The sequence below is a fragment of the Branchiostoma floridae genome, chromosome 3 (assembly GCF_000003815.2).
Source record: "Branchiostoma floridae strain S238N-H82 chromosome 3, Bfl_VNyyK, whole genome shotgun sequence".
Classification (NCBI taxonomy): Eukaryota; Metazoa; Chordata; class Leptocardii; order Amphioxiformes; family Branchiostomatidae; genus Branchiostoma; species Branchiostoma floridae.
The window spans coordinates 33,555,366-33,575,760 of record NC_049981.1 but is presented as its reverse complement, the minus strand read 5'-3'; the positions used below and the strand labels follow the sequence as shown (position 1 = coordinate 33,575,760).

At 44.9% G+C, this 20,395-nt stretch overlaps 1 protein-coding gene across 1 annotated transcript; it reads left to right on the top strand.

Annotated features, from left to right (window-relative positions):
• The first annotated feature begins 380 nt into the window (after positions 1-380).
• LOC118411383 (fibronectin-like) lies at positions 381-20,340 on the top strand. The gene is made up of 18 exons (XM_035813640.1): positions 381-459; positions 2,477-2,573; positions 3,356-3,661; positions 5,883-6,061; positions 6,426-6,569; positions 6,893-7,031; positions 8,596-8,753; positions 9,189-9,332; positions 9,653-9,791; positions 10,396-10,674; positions 12,195-12,473; positions 12,909-13,187; positions 13,901-14,179; positions 14,494-14,769; positions 15,929-16,210; positions 18,012-18,290; positions 19,403-19,681; positions 20,030-20,340. The coding sequence occupies exons 2-18, from the start codon at positions 2,492-2,494 to the stop codon at positions 20,314-20,316; spliced, it is 3,810 nt and encodes a 1,269-aa protein (XP_035669533.1). The 5' UTR covers positions 381-459; positions 2,477-2,491; the 3' UTR covers positions 20,317-20,340.
• The last annotated feature ends 55 nt before the right edge of the window (positions 20,341-20,395 follow it).

The window sequence follows — 20,395 nt, the reverse complement described above, 5'->3', positions numbered from 1 at the left end:
TCTAGAAGCATAAAGCCCACGAAAAGCATAGTATTAGCATCGGGTGTCGGTCACAATCCGCGTATAGTCTCTCTCAGTCCCGCTTTTCAGGCTGACCTAAACCACAGTTTTGTTACTTTTCAACAAAGCACGTTTTCTTTCCTGTTGCTGCTGTGTTCTAGTGTTTCTGGTTTACTTTAATAGAGGTGACCGTTGTAGGGAACACGACCTATCTGTCTCTAATCAGCTGATAATGATTGAATGTTCCACCACGAAGCCTTCTTTGGAGGCTACGGTAATTATAGACCTTTTTGCACACGTCACTTTTAGCACACGATATGATTTGCATAGTGTGCTTTTGAATCCACCCGTGTTTTCACGTCTCGCATTTAATCCAAGGACCAAGACATTCAAGAGACAACAACCGATAGAGCTAACCTTCTTCAAGAATAGACTGTTCAGCTGCAGACGTCTATTAGGGTGAGCAAGTTACATTAGCTTTTGTTAGCTTTCTTTTTTTATTAACTTTTGCTAACAGTTTTTTTTACCAAGATGTTCAAAACCTTAATCAGTTACAAAGTGCGAAATGCAGAAATTCTGTTAGGACTTCAGCAAATTCTGTTTAGAATTTCAGCAATTTCAGAGGCCGGATCAAAACTATCATTTCCTTTGCCAGTAGTCGACTGTCGACCCATAAAAAGACTAGGGACGGCAGGATTTGCTAGGGTTGGTTCCATATTCAAACAGGTGGAAAACAGAAGTTTACAGCGGTGGTTTGTTCTTTCGTTCGTATCCTTGCTGCCTGACTTGCCCATTGTAGCCCGATAATCATACCAGACCATGGCATCTCCATCATCCAATAAGAATGTGAAGCCGTGGTCCAACTCCAAGCAAATAAAAGTTCCTTCGTGAGAGACGCTCGCAGGCTGATTCGCCTGGTTACGATAATTCTGTAACGCACGTTTGTAAGTCAAAGATATTCTTCTTTTCCATATTAAGGTTTACTTTATGAAACTGAGATATTACCCCACAAAAAGGCTAGGGACGGCGGGATATTCAAATACGTGGAAAACAGAAGTTAGCAGAAGTGTTTCGAATTCTTATTTTGAGCTGCCTGACTTGCTCAGCTGCACCAAAAACGCAGCCGTAATCGTAGGGTTCTGCCCATGCAATGCCCCGTCATCTCAGCCGCACACAGTTGCAATTGGACACAGTTGCTGTCCCGGACCAGCATCCAAACCAATCGGGACGCTTTTATTTTTACAGAGGCTCTTATAACCCTGAGTACTTAGTCATTTATCTAATAATCATTATAAGTTGCACAATACAGTACATCTCAGCCGCACACGGCCTCACATCCATTAGGACTACAGTCTTTTGCCGTCTGGCAGTTCCGAAACATTAATCCTAGGTTGGTAACACTGGTACCTGAAGGCAGGACTGTTTCTTGTTCTATTTTGAGCTGGTGTTAGATACTTATCAGTCGGTACGGCTTAGTTTGTACATCATGCAAGGTCTTGACGTTTTTCGTCTGTCTATTTTCACTTTTGGTAACGCTAGCATCCATGTTGTAGTTGTTTGTGCAGAATCTTTTCTGCATTCTATCCAGTTTTCTTCGTGCACGGATCCCATACTGTTGCAGCTTATTCAAGGTTAGATCTTACCAGCGGCATGTATGCAAGTGCTTTTACCCTGACGAACAGGGGGCGGAGTTTTGGGATCGGTCAATTATAGGCTCAACGTGTAACGCAGGACTCGTGGCTATTGTGGCCCGACAGGATCCCAGCTACACGTAAAGCTTCCGTGACAGTCAGGACCTTCCCATGACTTTGGTCGTGATTGCCGTCCCACCAAACTCGGTTCTGAGTTAGAAGTAGCTGCAATCCATTCTATTATTATAAAGCTAGCTGCAGTTTACTCGTTCGTCTGAACGCATCCAAGCAGAATTTGACTCTTTTGAATTATGTTAAATTGTTTGTAATTAAATATGAAAATGAATAAATTTGTTTATGTCATACCTGTGACGCGAAAACGTTCGATACGGGTGTTCCGGACCGGGCCGTACGCTTCCGTATCGCACAGGTTCGAAAGGCGTATCACACAGGCTCCATTCGGAGTAAATCGAACCGTTTCTAGAGGGCCGAATACGGCACGATTGGCAATTCGAATACCTGATTCGGACGTTGGAACATTGCTGTTGCAACACCTTTTTGTTCGAGGGCACCAAATTTGTTCAACTTCTGGCGCATTTCGCATCAAAACATAGGTTTCTCAGGTGGGTATGACATATATAAAATACAACACGGTGTATTCCGCATCACCCTTGGTCTCAGCCCTCCCGCGGGTCGGATCACCCTCCGGCCTTCGGCGGTCGGGCTGATACCTTGGGTGATACGGAATACACCGTGTTGTATTCTATATGTATATCATTGATATTGTGAACTTCCGGGACGACAATATTCACCCCTAACTGATACTTTGACCTGGTGTCCAGCAGGTGCGCGCTGACACGATGGCGGGTCCGGGTCCACCAGGGTTCTGGAGCTGGGCGGCCCTGCTGCTGATAGCGACCACTGCTTCAGTGACTGCTAAAGGTAAACCTCGTGTTTAGAGTCCTTTTTGTAGTAGTAATGGTTAACGATAGGCAAGTCAATATTTACAAGAGTAAAGCAACAGCCTCGCGGGTAATCATGGCGCTGAAGATCACAGGAAACGTTAATTACCAAATCCTTTTCAAGTTTCAACATGGTCAGAAAATTCTGGCTAAAACATACATTACGAGTATTGACAGAAGTTGGCTTTTACAATATATTGAAGGACTCATTATTTTGGTAATGGACGGTTTTGAAATATCGACACGACCGCATTTTGTGCTATTGAAACGATATGGTTTTACGTGCACTATACTGTCTCGAAACAAAAACATCGTTGTATTCCGTGATTCGAGCTACCTGGTGATTCGCAACAAATTTTACTTTACTAAGACATCTTGGCAAAACCTGATATCATTATATTCTGTAACACTCAACAGTATCCACATTGATGAGATACCATTAAAATGTATCTTAAATCATCTTCATCAGGTGTCCGATATCAAGAGATACTGTAAGTTTGTCTCAAGTGGGCATTGGCCATAAAGCCAGTTCCTTTACCGAAACGACTTTTTCATGTTATAGACGTACTTACGTTTATTTAGGGTACCATTATTATAACACAAAAGTTCGACTCGGAAATAGACATTGCTGCGATCCATGCGGCAGCCGAAAAGAAATGAGTTCTTGATGTCCGTAAACTCGAAAAGAAAATAGACTGAGTTGAATCGAATCCAGATAAAATAAGAACTCAGAAGTTTTCCTTCATTGTCGTATTTTTTCAGACATTGAGCTCGAGGATGGAAGTTTGCCTCATGAGGGCAGAGTTGAAGTGGAGTATGACTGGTCGTGGGGAACCGTCTGTGACGACGGTTTTGACATGAACGACGCCCACGTGGTCTGCCGTCAGCTGGGATACAAAAGCGCTGAAGAGGTCCGATCTCAAGCAGCCTTCGGGGAGGGGTCCGGGAAGATCGTGCTGGACGACTTGGCCTGCGAGGGTTCCGAGACGAACATCGAAGACTGCAGTCACAACGGATGGGGCATACACGACTGTCAGCACAGTGAGGACGTTGGTGTGGTCTGCACGGGTGAGTCTTGTTTTTTTTTAATGATGTGCAAAATGTCAAATTTGTAAACGTGTGGAATCTGCGGTCCTTACGTCTAACGTTTAAGTTGTGAACGTGTAGAATTTTGCGGTCCTTACGTCTAACGTTGAAGTTGTGAACGTGTAGAATTCTGCAGTCCTTACGTCTAACGTTTAAGTAGTGAACGTGTAGAATTCTGCAGTCCTTACGTCTAACGTTTAAGTAGTGAACGTGTAGAATTCTGCAGTCCTTACGGCTAACGTTTAAGTAGTGAACGTGTAGAATTCTGCGGTCCTTACGTCTAACGTTGAAGTTGTGAACGTGTAGAATTCTGTGGTCCTTACGTCTAACGTTGAAGTTGTGCACGTGTAAAATTCGGTAGTCCTTATGTCTAATGTTTAAGTTGTGCACGTGTAAAATTCGGTAGTCCTTATGTCTAATGTTTAAGTTGTGAACGTGTAGAATTCTGCGGTCCTTACGTCTAACGTTTAAGTTGTGAACGTGTAGAATTCTGTGGTCCTTACGTCTAACGTTGAAGTTGTGAACGTGTAGAATTCTGCGGTCCTTACGTCTAACGTTTAAGTTGTGAGCGTGTAGAATTCTACGGCCCTTACGTCTAACGTTTAAGTTGTGAGCGTGTAGAATTCTGCGGTCCTTACGTCTAACGTTTAAGTTGTGAGCGTGTAGAATTCTGCGGTCCTTACGTCTAACGTTTAAGTTGTGAGCGTGTAGAATTCTGCGGTTCTTACGTCTAACGTTTAAGTTGTGAGCGTGTAGAATTCTGCGGTCCTTACGTCTAACGTTTAAGTTTTTAACGTGTAGACTCCTGTGGTCCTTACATCTAACGTTTAAGTTTTGAACGTGTAGAATTCTGCGGTCCTTACGTCTAACGTTTAAGTTGTGAGCGTGTAGAATTCTACGGCCCTTACGTCTAACGTTTAAGTTGTGAGCGTGTAGAATTCTGCGGTCCTTACGTCTAACGTTTAAGTTGTGAGCGTGTAGAATTCTGCGGTCCTTACGTCTAACGTTGAAGTTGTGAACGTGTAGAATTTTGCGGTCCTTACGTCTTACGTTTAAGTTGTGAACGTGTAGAATTCTGCGGTCCTTACGTCTAACGTTTAAGTTTTTAACGTGTAGACTCCTGTGGTCCTTACATCTAACGTTTAAGTTTTGAACGTGTAGAATTCTGCGGTCCTTACGTCTAACGTTTAAGTTGTGAGCGTGTAGAATTCTACGGCCCTTACGTCTAACGTTTAAGTTGTGAGCGTGTAGAATTCTGCGGTCCTTACGTCTAACGTTTAAGTTGTGAGCGTGTAGAATTCTGCGGTCCTTACGTCTAACGTTTAAGTTGTGAACGTGTAGAATTCTGCGGTCCTTACGTCTAACGTTTAAGTTGTGAACGTGTAGACTCCTGTGGTCCTTACGTCTAACGTTTAAGTTGATGAAGATGAAAGGACGCCAATCCCATTTGATATCTCTGTACGGATCGTTAGTTTGATTTTGAATGAAAGCATACAAAAGGGCGTTTCGAAAGATTGAAAGAGTCCTTAATGAACCATGTCTTACTTATACCCTTACAATTTCCGTTTCAAACTATACTATTCGAAAGCGTTCATACAAGCGTTAATAACCATGCCATGTTGTCGTTTACGATATCGTTTCCGGTTACGTCGTGTAGCTTTGCAACCTTTAGGTACATATTTGATAAGGTCGGACATCATTAATGGCACCTCATATGAGGATGAACTGAACTGAACTGAACTGTGACTTCATAATTCAATATTCCTCAAAACGACGATTTCTCATGCTATGATAGAAGCCTTGCCGACGTACATTATGCTAGACCGTGAATCATTACATTCCAATGACTTTCATGAGGCAACGTGGCGTTAATTTCGTCAGACTGTGTTGTGTTATACATAAATTGGCCGTGCATCAGTACAAACCATATACGGGCGGATACGAATGGTATCTCGTAATATGGTCGTACCCCTTATACCCCCCTCACCTTAGGCGAAAATCGATCAGACGACGTGTCTGCGAGCTCTAAATTACGAGGAGGCATGACCCTGATGCCGACGAAGAAATGGCAGAGTTCCCCCTTCCCGTCAGGGTCATGCCTCCTTGTAATTTAGAGCTTGCACACTCATCGTCCGATCGATTTTCCCCTAATGTATTAAGGATACGGAAAATTAACGGCCCGGTCCGGTCCCTTTTTGTCCAGTACTAGGATGTGAGGATCCGCTTGGGGTGAAACCTCCAGACTCACCTGGCGGCAGAAGCATACCTGATAGCAGCATCACTGCATCTTCGTCCTTACCCGATCACCCACCCCATGCCGGACGCTTGGACTCTAACAGCTACTGGGCAGCCGGTCAGAACATAGTCGGGGAGTGGTTACAGGTATTTATACTGCTTTGTTATCTGGAAAGGGAGTACTTTTAGTTCAAATAACTTGCTGCAAAGAAATTCGCTCCAACACTCAACTTGGTACCGCAGTCGTTTTGATAAGATGTACTTAAAACGGTATCAACTTTGTTGTAATCTAAGCCACATGTTGTCACTTCTTCACCTCAACAATACCAAACATTTTGATTTCACGTGGAATTTCACGATGGATTTCACTTCCTTGGGAACTACGTTCTCGCTGGTTCGTTGCCTACTTACCTAAAAGCTTATGTCTGGTATTGTACTCATCTCGGTCTGCTCTTGTGCACTTTGGTACATCATAACCAACCATATGATGTGGTCATATCACGCCATTTAGGTGGATCTAGGAGTGGCGGCGCGAGTCACCGGCACCATCATTCAAGGTTCTTCCTCCGGATCCTGGATCACGTCCTACAAACTCCAGTACAGCGAAGATGGGACCAGTTGGACGACATATGTGGGCAGCGATGGCTCAGAGAAGGTAACTTAGATACAGACCTATCACAGATAAAACAAATAATCATTAATTCTGTCAGCAAAAAATGGCAGATTTCAGTTGCTAAACTTCATACATCCCAAACTACCCAAACTCTTAGCTGTCCCGTTCCAACCATCCTCTGACAAATCTCTCTATTGATCACTTTCGTTTGCTTTAATAGACGTTTGGTTATCAAATGCAGTAAGACTAGGTTTAGCTCAGTCACCACAGTTTGTATTTGATGTTCGGAGTATGGTGAGGATAATTATCTGTAGCTCTGTAGAATGTTGAAATATCCTCATTTCAGTCATCCGTTTGCATTCCAGATTTTTGCAGGCAACACGGACGACAGCACAGCTGTAACAAACGAACTGGAAAACCCAGTTTATGCCCGTTATGTTCGCTTCGTGGTTCAGGAGTGGAATGGAGCCATCACTATGCGGGCTGAAGTCACAGGCTGCACCGGTAAGCCTCTGCTGTTGCATTCGCCAAAATGTTTATGTTTTGGGTATGAAAATGGTGTTTTGTCTCAATATGTAGGACAACCGCATATAATTCGGGTAGCCGTGGATGGAATTTCATGATATTTGGTATTTGAGTGGCGGTTGTAGAAACGAATGTTCCGTTCGAAGATGGTTTACCTGGCACTTTCACTCGGGACTGCAGCGGGGCGAGTGTGTGTGGGATTGAGTGTGTGCGCTTGCGGACACTTTAACTCGAGACGTTGCGGATGGTTTTGCATAATATTTGGTTATATATTTAGTTATATAAGGGTCAGGAAAACGAAGGTCAAGTACGATAATGGGCCTCCTGGCAACAAGTTGCGGTACTGCAGCGGAGGTTTAAAGTTGGTAGTAAAATTTTCCTCAAGTGCCAGGTTCGTGACTTTTTAGTAGTGGACACGTCTTTGGGCAGGGAGGAAGTCGTGCTAGTTTGAGCCCCCTGGTGATTTTCTTTAAACTGCAGGGGCCGATTTTGTTGTAGACTTTGAAAGGGAATAACTCAAGAAAGGGTGGACGGATTGTCATGATAGTCGATGTGTTGTTGTGATGATTTATACAATCAAGTTGCAATAATGTTAATCTGTAGCTAATTTAAATAATCTGTGAAGGAAGTTGACATGTGTCACCCAGTGCATGATAAGACCCGATTTGGGGAACAGCAAATATGCGAGATGATCCTCCCCTGCATCATGGAGTGTCAGCCTAGAAAGCCTTGGAGATGAATTATATTTTGATTAACAACTAGAGTTCCACGAAACAGATGTATTCGCCAAATAATCAAAGCGTAGTATGGAGAGTGCCTTTATCATTGATGTATTACCTACCAGAAGTAAACGGCTGTATGAAAGTGCGTATATAGCGGTTGAAAATACCCCTTTATCCATCCCAACTGACTTCCAGTGTCAAGGTGAATAAAGCTTATTCATAAAGAAGGCCACAGAACCACCACGCTTTCACTTTGCCATGATATGAGGGCTTCTTCGTTTCTTTAAAAACGCCACACCAAGCTGCACACCCGGCTGCATGACACGTGTTAATGTTTTCCTACTTAGAACAACCAAAAAAATCCACCACTACGTATTTAGTGCTCTCCCCTAAAGAATGCATGGTAGTAGCGTTTTTGTTGCCATTGTTAGTTGTCTTCAGGTCATCCATGGAAAGGTTTTGCTTGCCCTGAGACTACAGAGTTCTAGACGTTGGCCTGTTTTAATTTATTGTGACGCACCATCCAAGAACTGAAGGGAACAGTTTTCCGCCTGTTTCCGGTTAGGTGAAACTTGTAAAATCTGAATCATGTTTTACAGTATTGATGATTTGGAATCATGAACAACAGGTTGCCGTGCTGATATATCAATGCATTTTGTGCTGGCTCAGGTCCATGTGTCCGTCACGGTTGACCTGTTGTGTTCATGTATCAGGGAGAATCACCGTCCGGAACTACATATTGGTGTTGTTGTTCGGTTTATAGCATTATAAGGTTTTCTGTCACAGGGATGTCCAAACCCATAACTTTCTTTTCCACCCAGGCTGTAATAGTGATCCCCTTGGGGTGGCAGACAGTACCATACCTGATGGCAGTATCACTGCATCTTCGGCCTTACCCGATAACCCACCCCATGCCGGACGCTTGGACTCTAACAGCTACTGGGCAGCCAGTCAGAACAGAATCGGGGAGTGGTTACAGGTAGTTATACTGTTTTCTTATCTGGAAAGGGAGTATTTTCAGTTCAAATAACTTGCTGCAAAGAACTTCCCTCCAACGCTCAACTTGGTACCGCAGTCGTGTCTGAAAAATAATCTAAATGTCAATGCGTGCTATCGTATAGTTTAATGCCAACCACGTTTTGATAAGATGTACTTAAAAGAAAACGGTATCAACTTTGTTGTAATCTAAGCCAAATGTTGTCACTTTTTCACCTCAATAATACCAAACATGGTATTATTGAGGTGAAAAATGATTTCACGCGGAATTTCACGATGGATTTCACTTCCTTGGGAACTACGTCCTCGCTGGTTCGTTGCCTACTTACCTAAAAGCGCATGTCTGGTGTTGTAATCATCTCGGTCTGCTGTTGACCAACCAGTACATCATATGATGTGGTCATATCACGCCATTTAGGTGGATCTAGGAATGCGGACGCAAGTCACCGGCACCATCATTCAAGGTTCTTCCTCCGGATCCTGGATAACGTTCTACAAACTCCAGTACAGCGATGACGGGACCCGTTGGACGACATATGTGGGCAGCGATGGCTCAGATAAGGTAACTTAGTAGATACAAAGCTACCCATATAAGACAAATAATCATTAAGTATGATAGGATTGCTAGAAGAGCAATCGTGGGGAATTTCTCTGTAGGGAGCGACTACATACCGGACTGGCATATCCCAAACTATTAGCTCTCTTTTGATCACTTTTGTTTGCTTTCACAGACGACTGGTTACAATATGCCTAATATAAACATCGTGAGCCTGGGTTTAGCTCAGTCAGTCACCACAGTTTGTATTTGATGTTCGGAGTTAAATCATAAGATCTACAGAAAAGTTAAGATGCACTCATTTTAGTCATCCGTTTACATTCCAGATTTTTGCAGGCAACACGGACGCCAGCACAGCTGTAACAAACGAACTGGAAAACCCAGTTAAAGCACGTTATGTTCGCTTCGTGGTGCAGGAGTGGAATGGAGCCATCACTATGCGATTTGATGTCGCAGGCTGCACCGGTAGGTCTCTGCTGTTGCATTGGTTAGAATCTAATTGACCAGTAATCTAATTGTTAATCAAAATTCATTCAGCTCCAGACCAGGGCTTTCGAGGCTGGCACTGTATGATGCCAGGAAAGATAATCTCAAGACACGACTGCGTATTTAGTGCTCTAATGGCCCAATTGAAGCCCGCTCTATTTGTTCCCAGGTCGAACCTGACACCCCATCAGATTGCCGATGAATATTCCAGGGTGCAGAACTTACGTTTAGGTTGCTGCAGCACTTCACACAGTTCACTTCAATTTGTCTTGTTCTTCATGAATATACATTTTGATTAACCGACTTCAGCTTGACCTGATCTTATTTGGATCCACAATTAGCTTAACAAGAACATACAATCCTACATTTTCAACATTTTTTTTATTTGAACCTTTATTTAGTTATAAATGGCGCCTGCCATTGCCATAAATGGAGAAGAAGCCAAAGCTGTATGTTGCAAACATGCATGTTGCAAAATTGTATGTTGTGATACCTGTACGGCCATGTTTGTTTATATGTCTTAAACATTCGATTAGATCTTCAAGCAAGATAGTAAAATAGTACAATAAAGATCTTCATTAAGTCCTAGATCCAGTGCTCTCCGGGCTGACTCTCGATGATGTCGGAAAGGATCACCTTTCCGTTTCTTGGACCATCAGTCGGGATGCTTACCGGTATGTCAGCCTCTACAGCCTCAGCTACCGGGAGGACGGGTCAGGATCCTACCAGGAGCTGGACCCCGCACCGGCAACAGACGCCGAATCAGCTACCGTGTCGGGGCTGCAGGCCGACACGGACTACCACCTCGTGCTCTATACTACTGGCGTGCTAACCGGAGTTACCTTCGGAACCTACAGAACAGGTTGGTAAGGATGACCTACTAAGGCATTTAACGTTAGGCCAACTATGGCAAAGTGCTACAGAGTACACAAAATGCAATGGTGTACGAGTATAATGGGCTATTGCGGTAATACCCCCCTCACATTAGGCGCGATTTGACCGGACGACGAGTCTGCGAGCTCTAAATTACGAGGAGGCATGACCCTGACGGGAAGGGGGGGAACTCTGCCATTTCTTCATCGGCATCAGGGTCATGCCTCCTCGTAAATTAGAGCTCGCAGACTCTTCGTCCGATCGAATCGCGCCTAATGTGAGGTGGGTATAATAAGAAGTTTATTTGCAAGTTCGTGCCCGAGGGCTAATTGCAAGTACATGGTATATGCATAGTGACAATGGACAGTCATAAACAATGTTCTAATCTAATACTAGTGTTGGCTATTTCTAAGCAGGTTAGGTTTGACTTCTTTTTTGGAAGCAGAGGGAGACGAAAAGCCCCACATTTTCTAAATCAATCCCGCTTATGGATCACAATCAAAGGTAACAATGTACCAGGAGTGCGGACCGTCCGAAGGGAAGTAGACTCAACACGCTGAATCAACACTTTTTTATCCAGTAGTTCTCGCAGAGTCGAGGGATTCTTTGCGATACCCGAACTGTCATGACTATGTCAACTTCTCACAGTGGTTGTACTCTGTCGTCTGTCACTTTGGGTTGGCATTTGATGAAATTGACAGAAATATGATCATGGCAGTTTACTTTCCTCATCTAGATAGTAGAGTTGTACATTTTCTCTTGTTTCCTCACTGGTACGCAATAACCCAAACTATTTCCGCGTTTTTCCTGATTTGGATAAATATATAAAGTTTGTAGCTATATGTTTTGCATTGGTGTTACGACCATGCCGGTGCATTGGTCGTAACAAAATGCAGTACGGGTTTTAGTGCGTGCGTGTGTGTGGTGTTCCTTTAATTTTAAAACACATTAGGTCCTTCGAGGTTCAAGTCGGTTGAACTGTTGATCTGTCATGTACATTTATTTGGGCGATTCACTGTGTGTCATTTCATGGTTCACATCGCCTTAAGGATGGAGGTTCAGGCCGCAGCGCTACCTGAAGATTTCTGTTGTTGCATTAATAGTACAGTCCCATATACAATGGTCTATGCAATTCTTTTAGCAGTGCACTCAAGAGAGAAACCCGATATGAACAGTAAACCAAAGACGAACTATTCGTATATATAATGACAGCCAGAGACAACATTGTACAACAAAAACTCTGTGAGTTCGTATATACTTATTTTAAAAAGAGAGAAGAGGCATGTAAACAATAGTTATAGTGATATCATAGCTCTAGATATTTTTTTATCCAATTGTTTGATTGTAGCACTACTTGTAGTAGTATCTAGTCTTTAGTATCCCATGCAATACTATTGAATCACTGCATTTATCCCATTGTGGGCAGGAACATGCAAATAAAGATCACTTATTAGTTAGTGTCTAGTTCACTTACAATGAATTATCTTTGTTAACCAATGTGCATTTCAGCCCCACGGCTCACTGGGCTGACCCTCGACGATGCCGGGATAAATAGCCTCACCGTTGACTGGACAGTCATCGGGAATCTTCCGACCTCACGCTACAGCCTCCGGTACGAGCTAGCAGGCGGGTCGGACTCGCACCAGGAGCTGGATCCCGCACCTGGAGTAGGGGACACCTCGGCTACCGTGTCGGGGCTGCTCGCCTACACGGAATACACCCTCACGCTCACTTCTTATGACCAGGACGACGTGACGAGCGCAGAAATCAGCGGAACTTACAAGACAGGTGGGTAAGGCCTAGGAAAAATATTATGCTTCCATTCAAGTCCAGGACAAAATTGATCCCTCCCTACCTCTCTCCCTCCCTCACTAACTAAAGGCCCCCTCTCACTTGACGTGCGGCACGCTTGCGGCATTGCTGCGTTCGTTCACTGCGGTACTGTTTTGTTATTTTCTCCGATTTGTTATAATTCAGATATTGCGCAATACGTAAAAGTGTGACATAGAAGACCACAAAATACACAACAAGTAAGAAAATTCGTTCTTTATCTCTGAAATTCGTTGAGCATCTTCCGAACGCAGCAATGCCGCAAGCGTGCCGCACGTCAAGTGAGAGGGGGCCTTAAACCGACCGACCTACCTACCTACCCTTGTTGTTGACTTTTCTTGCAGTTCCGATCACTTGCAACATCTTATCCTTGTCAACCATTTCTCCACACAGAACCAGCGATCTCGGACCTGGAGGTCGAGTCGTACGCGTATACTGATCTGAAAGTTTCCTGGACAAAGGAGGCTGGTGCTCAGATTGACAGCTACAGCCTCAGCTACGAGCTGGCGGACGGGACGGGCACGTCTGAGGACCTGAACCCCGCACCGGCAGCAGGCGCCACCTCGGCTACCGTGTCGGGACTGCTGATCTACAAAAGCTACACCATCACGCTTACTTCTTTTGATGACCAGGGCCGGGAAAACGGAGTAATCGTCGGGACTTTCAGGACAGGTGGGTAGTGCCTTCGTTATGAGACATCTAACCTTGGGCCGACCTTGGGCTAGTACTGCATTGTGTGTGAAGCTGGGTGGTGGTAATAGTTTATAATGATTATCAGTCCCGCTTCTGGGTCGAAGGTAATGGGTTCCAATCCCGATCAGCCCACTCCCAGTACGACAGGCAAGCCTAGCCTCCATAGCAGGCTCTCTATGGCCTTTTTTGGCAGTCAGAAAAGGCCAGCAATCAGCGACCCAATACAAAAAGAAATGGCCAGCAAAAGTGTACTATGAGCCAAAAAAGGCCATAGAGAGCCTGCTATGGAGGCTAAGGCATGCCGCTGTCCTTTACATCTAAAGAATCCACCAAACAGGCTTGGTGCGTCGCGTTTGGGCATTTGGCGGAAACATGCCATCTCCTCTCCCCTATCTGCCCTTTCTTACGCCACAGAAATTCCATTTCTTGGTTATCATATAAAATCCTGTCCAACTATTTAATAGTTGTAATGAGATAGTTGAATATGGGTACCCCTGTAGAACTGCTGTGTACGTGCATTTTGGCAAAGCACAGCGGCTGACCCTGTCAAAGCCCGCCAGGTTCTTTCCGTGGTTCAAACGTGCCGTCCTATTGCCAGCATGCTAGCACTAACAGTAGATTTCTGTTGTTGCCTCTCTTGGAGTTCTGATTACTTGCAATGTCTTATTCTCGTCAACCACTACTTCACACAGAATCACCGATATATTTCGATGACCGAGACCAGGGCCCTACTTCTGTGGAAGTTTTTTGGCAAACGAGCGATGATCTCCAAATTGGCAGCTACATCCTGAGCTACGAGCCGGCGGACGGGTCGGGCACGTCTGAGGACCTGGACCCCGCACCGACAGACGGCGACTTCTCGGCTAAAGTGACGGGACTGCTGCCCTACACAAGCTACACCATCACGCTCACTTATTTTGACGACGACAACCAGCGAAGCGGATTCATCATATACTCTGGGTTAAGGACAAGTGGGTATTGCAGACATGCTGAGACATTTAACCTTTGGTCGACCTTGGGCTAGTACTACATTGTGTACAAAACTGGACGTGTATAAAGTGTTGTAATGGTTATCAGTCTCGCTTCTGGACCAGAAGGTTATGGGTTCTAATCCCGATCAGCCGATCAGCCCGTTCCTAATACGACATGTAAGCTGTCCTTTAAATTTAAAGAATTCACTCGTGCTGTCCCAACGTCAGCACTAACAGTAGCTTTCTGCTCTTGCCTTTCTTGGAGTTCGGATCACTTGCAATGTCTTACCCTCGTCAACCACTTCTCCACACAGAATCAGTGATCTCGGGCCTGACCCTCGAAAGGGCCGGGGTTGATGATCTGGAAGTTTCCTGGACAAAGGATCCCGATTTTCAGATTGACAGCTACACCCTCAGCTACGAGCCGGCAGACGGGACGGGCACGCCTGCAGAACTGACCCCCGCACCGGCAGCAGACGCCACCTCGGCTACCGTGCCGGGACTGCTGCCCTACACACGCTACACCATCACGCTTACTTCTTCTGACCAGGGCCGGCAAAACGGAGGCCTCAGCAAGACTTACGAGACAGGTGGGTAGTGCCGACATACTGAGACATTTAACCTTTAGCCAACCCTTGGTTAGTAATACATTGTGTACGAAACTAGATGGTGTATAATATAGGGTTAATGAACCGCCCTGAGGTGTGTACAATGTCAGTGGCCTAACGTCCGGTCCTATAACCACCAAATGGACGGCCGAGTTCCGATCTGGCCATGAAGTATTGCACCGGTATACACCGTAGGAAAGTTATACGCATTGTAATATATCTAGCCATGTGGACGCAGCTCCGAAGGGCGAATTACATTATTTAGTGTAGCTTGCATGGATGCGGTATTTATTTAATTACGTGTTTCTCACGGAATGATAGGTTATGTCAAGACGGTAAACATTCACATTCAGCGAAGAAACGTGCTACAAATGTTGGTAAAATAGTCTACTCCCCTGCATAATGGTATTGTCAAGTGGTCAATGATTAGGCTATATGGCTAATTATTGACTGGTAAATAAGATATAAGAAGTTTATTTGCAAATTCGTGCCCGAGGGCTAATTGCAAGTACATGTACATGGTATACACATAGTGACAATGAACAGTCATAAACAATATTCTAATCTAATACTAGTGTTGGCTATTTCTAAACAGGTTGGGTTTGACTTCTTTTTTGGAAGCAGGGGGAGACGAAAAGCCCCACATTTTCTAGAATTTGTGCAAGGCGTGAATTAAGAATTTAAATAAGGCGTGCAAACCAGCATGGCATGGGGCCTTCAGATTGGTCAACGTTGCCAGGCTATATGATAATGGATATTTATAATGGTTATCAATTCCGCTTCTGGGCCAGAAGGTACCTTCTGCCAAGAATGAATTGTTGCATCGCGTTTGGGCAATTCGCAGAAACATGCCCATTATTAGGTCAAACAAGTTACATTTCTTGGTCATCATATAAAATCCTGTCCAATTATTAGATAGTTGTAATGAGATAGTTGAGTATGGGTACCCCTGTAGAACTGCTGTGTACGTGCATTTTGGCGATGCACAGCGACTGATCCTATCAAACCCCGCCAGGGTCTTTCGGTGGTTCACACGTGCCGTCCCAACGCCAGCACTAATAGTTAAGCTTTCTGTTCTTGCCTTTCTTGGAGTTCGGATCACTTGCAAAGTCTTATTCTCGTCAACCACTTCTCCACACAGTATCAGTGATCTCGGGCCTGACCCTAGTAAGGACCGGAGCTACTGATCTTGAAGTTTCCTGGACAGAGGAGGATGGTGATAAGATTGACAGCTACACCCTCAGCTACGAGCCGGCATACGGGACAGGCACGTCTGTGGACCTGGACCCCGCACCAGCAGCAGGCGTCACCTCGGCTACCGTGCCGGGACTGCTGCCCGACACAACATACACCATCACGCTCACTTCTTCTGATGATCAGGGCCGGGAAAACGGAGTAATCGTCGGGACTTTCTGGACAGGTGGTAAGTGCCGACGTACTTTAGCCAACCCTTGGTTAGAACTACATTGTGTACAAAACTGGATGGTGTGTAATATAGCCTCTGCCTTAATGTTTATCTGTTACAGACCGTTCGAAATTCGAAAAAGTAAATAAATATGCTTGTATATGTAAATAGATTTGCTTGTATATGTAAATAGATTTGCTTGTATATGTCTTGACAATACGCATGCTCTCGAGCTCATGCCATGCCATGTCTGTAATTTACGCTAGAGGGCGCAGCTATATGAGAAGCTAGTAATTTGTTGGGGTATGAATGGGGGGATCTCGGTAGCTTGACGTGATAGCCAGGCCAGGTAGACAGACGGTCGTCAGGTAGACAGCCCAGCCTTTTCATCAAACACTGATATAACCACCAAATGGACGGCCGAGTCCCGAACTGACCATGAATTTAATGGCACCGAAGGAAAGCGGGTCATTAATGTTACTATGTGACCTGTAAATGATGAGACCTGTCAATTATCTGATTTTGGACCCCCTAGCGGCCTGTGACGGTACTGTAGCGGAACTTCCTGGTTTGATATCTCGAGTTCTGGATACACTGTGGCTATGAATTTTAAGTGGTAGACAGCTCTTGATGCCGAGATTAAGTGGTTTAAGTTTAGGCCCCCTAGCGGCTTGTTTTAGAGCTGCAAGGCAGGTTTAGTGTCAGACTTTAAAAGGGAATAACTCAAAAAGGTTTGACGGATTGTTATGATTTTTGGTTTGTGGATAGCTTAAGTGATGCTTCATATAATTACATATTAATTATGCAAATAAAAATTTGAGTTGCATAATTGATTAGGAAATTGTCTAAACATATTGCTCAGTTCCATTATTGGACCATTGCAACATTTGACATTTGTAACTGAGAAAGAGAAGAATATTGATAGATATATATTATGCTAAATAAAGACCTAATTTTCATAATTAATGAGAAAATTCTGTAATGCCATTGTGGTTAATGACGGAAACTTCTTACTTGTAGCATTTGTAAGTTATGTACAAGTGAACATCGTTGAACATTGATTAAGCAAATGAGGTCCTCATTTGCATGAATTTTTAGAAAATGCTATGAAAGCTTTCTTTCTTAACATAGATTACGCGTGTCTGTTGTTTGGCTGAGGACATGATCAAGTAATTTGATTTATGCAAATGAGAATCTTATTTGCCTGATTAATGACAAACACAATTAATACAGCAGTTGTAAAAGATAGAATCATTTGGCGAAGGTATTGCGTCGTGGAACTCTAGTTTAATTACGTGTTTCTCACGAAATGATAGGTTATGTCAAGACGGTAGACATTTTCATTCAGCGAAGAAACGTGCTACAAATGTTGGTAAAATAGCCTGATTAATCCATCTGATTAATCGACGTCGCATGGCTATATAACAACATGTTATAATGGTTATCAGTCTCGCTTCTGGACCAGAAGGTTATGGGTTCCAATCCCGACCAGCCCGTTCCCAGTACGACAGGCAAGCCGCTGTCCTTTACATTTAAAGAATCCACCAAACAGGCTTGGTGCGTCGCGTTTGGGCATTTGGCAGAAACATGCCATCTCCTCTCCCCTACCTGTCCTTTCTGAGGCCACAAAAATTCCATTTCTTGGTTATCATATAAAATCCTGTCCAACTATTTAATAGTTGTAATGAGATAGTTGAGTATGGGTACCCCTGTAGTACTGCTGTGCACATGTATTTTGGCAAAGTAGCTTTCTGTTGTTGCCTCTCTTCAGTTCAGATCACTTACAATGTCTAATCCTTCTCAACCACTTCACCAACAGAACCAGTGATCTCGGACCTGACCCTCGAAAGGGCCGGGCTTACTGATCTGGAAGTTTCCTGGACAAAGGAGGCCGGTGTTCAGATTGACAGCTACATCCTGAGCTACAAGCTGGCAGACGGGATGGCCTCATCTATGGACCTGACCCCCGCACCGGGAGCAGACGACACCTCGGCTACCATGTCGGGACTGCTGCCCTACGCAAACTACACTATCACGCTCACTTCTTCTGGCCAGGCCAACCAGCAAATCGGTTTTATCAAAGGGACTTTCTGGACAGGTGGGTAATGTCGATGTACTGAAACCTTGGGCTAGTACTACATTGTGTGCAAAACTGGATAGTGTGTAATGTGTTATAATGGTTATCAGTCCCGCTCTGGACCAGAAGTTTACATGTTCTAATCCCGATTCCGATTTGCACGCTACGACTTGCAATTTCCGATGTTTTTAAGTTCAAAGACTCCACCGCACAGATGCTTTCTGACAAGAATAAATTGATGCATCGCGTTTGAGCAATTCGCAGAAACATATCATTGCCTTTCCGATGCACAGCGGCTGCCCTTATCAAAGCCCACCAGGTTCTTTCGGTGGTTCACACGTGCCGTTGTCACTGTCACTGCCATGCCCCCGGAGATCTCGTCATCCCGCCGCTGATCACTAGTGTTTTTGTCCCCGCTCTTAGAGATCACGCCCGCACACACACACACACACACACACACGCGCGCGCGCGCGCGCGCGCGCGCGCACGCACACACGCACACACACACACACACACACAAACACACACACACACGCCCTCCACACACACAAACACACACATACGCACACACACACACACAAACACAACACACATACACATACGTACACACACACACACACACACACAAACACACACATACGTACACACACACACACATACATGCACACACACACATACGAACACAAACACACATACGTACACACACACACACATACACACACACACATACGTACACAAACACACACATACGTACACACACATACACACACACATACGTACACACACACATACGTACACAAGCACACACATACGTACACATACACACACACACAAACACACACATACGTACACACACACATACACACACACACACAAACACACACACATACGTACACAAGCACACACATACGTACACACACACACACACACACACACAAACACACACATACGTACACACACACACACACACACACACACTCGCACACACACACACACACACACACACTCGCACACACACACACACACACACACACACACACAAAGACATCGGTAGCAATGTCGCCTCTCCAAAAACAGTGCTATGCCAAACGTATAAATCAATGTCTTATTCTTGTTAACCACTTAACCAACAGAATCAGTGATCTCGGGCCTGACCCTTATATGGGCTGGGATTGATGATCTTGAAGTTGCTTGGTCGAAGAGGGATGGTTATCAGATTGGCAGCTACATCCTCAGCTACGAGCCGGCGGACGGGACGGGCACGCCTGTGGACTTGACCGACCCACCGGCAGCAGGCACCACCTCGGCTACCGTGTCGGGACTGCTGCCCTACACAAGCTACAACATCACGCTCAACTCAACTGATGACCAGGGCCGGCAAAACGGACATACCATCGGGACTTTCAGTACAGGTGGGTAGTACCGACATACTGAGACATTCAACCTTGGGCCGACCTTGGGCTAGTGCCTGCATTGTGTGTAAAACTGGGTGGTGTATAATGAGTTATAATGGTTATCCGTTCATTGTGTACAATGGTGTATAATAGGTTATAATGGTTATCAGTCCCGCTTCTGGACCAGAAGGTTATGGGTTCCAATCCCGATCAACCCGCTCCTAGTGCGACTTGCAAGTCGCTGTCTTTTAAATTCACCATGCAGGTACTTTCTGCCAAGTATGAATTGGTGCATTACATTTGGGCCTTTCTTGGAGTTCAGATCACTTGCAATGTCTTATCCTCGTCAACCACTTCTCCACACAGAATCAGCGATCTCGGGCCTGACCCTCGAAAGGGCCGGGCTTACTGATCTGGAAGTTTCCTGGACAAAGGCTGAAGGTGTTCAGATTGACAGCTACACCCTCAGCTACGAGCCGGCAGACGGGACGGGCACGTCTAAGAACCTGGACCCCGCACCGGCAGCAGACGACCTCTCGGATATCGTGTCGGGACTGCTGCCCTACACAAGCTACACCCTCACGCTCAACTCAACTGATGATCAGAGCCGGCAAACCGGACATACCGTCGGGACTTTCAGGACAGGTGGGTAGTACCGACGTAATGAGACAGTTAACCTTGGGCCGACCTTGGGCTAGTACTACATTGTGTACAAACCTGAATGGTGATAAT

Excerpts from the sequence above, each read along its gene's own strand:
- LOC118411383 (XM_035813640.1), top strand. The coding sequence starts at position 2,492 with ATGGCGGGTCCGGGTCCACCAGGGTTCTGGAGCTGGGCGGCCCTGCTG. Across the intron at positions 13,188-13,900 it reads CGTCGGGACTTTCAGGACAG|AATCACCGATATATTTCGAT; the intron begins GTGGGTAGTGCC and ends TACTTCACACAG. Across the intron at positions 19,682-20,029 it reads CATCGGGACTTTCAGTACAG|AATCAGCGATCTCGGGCCTG; the intron begins GTGGGTAGTACC and ends TTCTCCACACAG.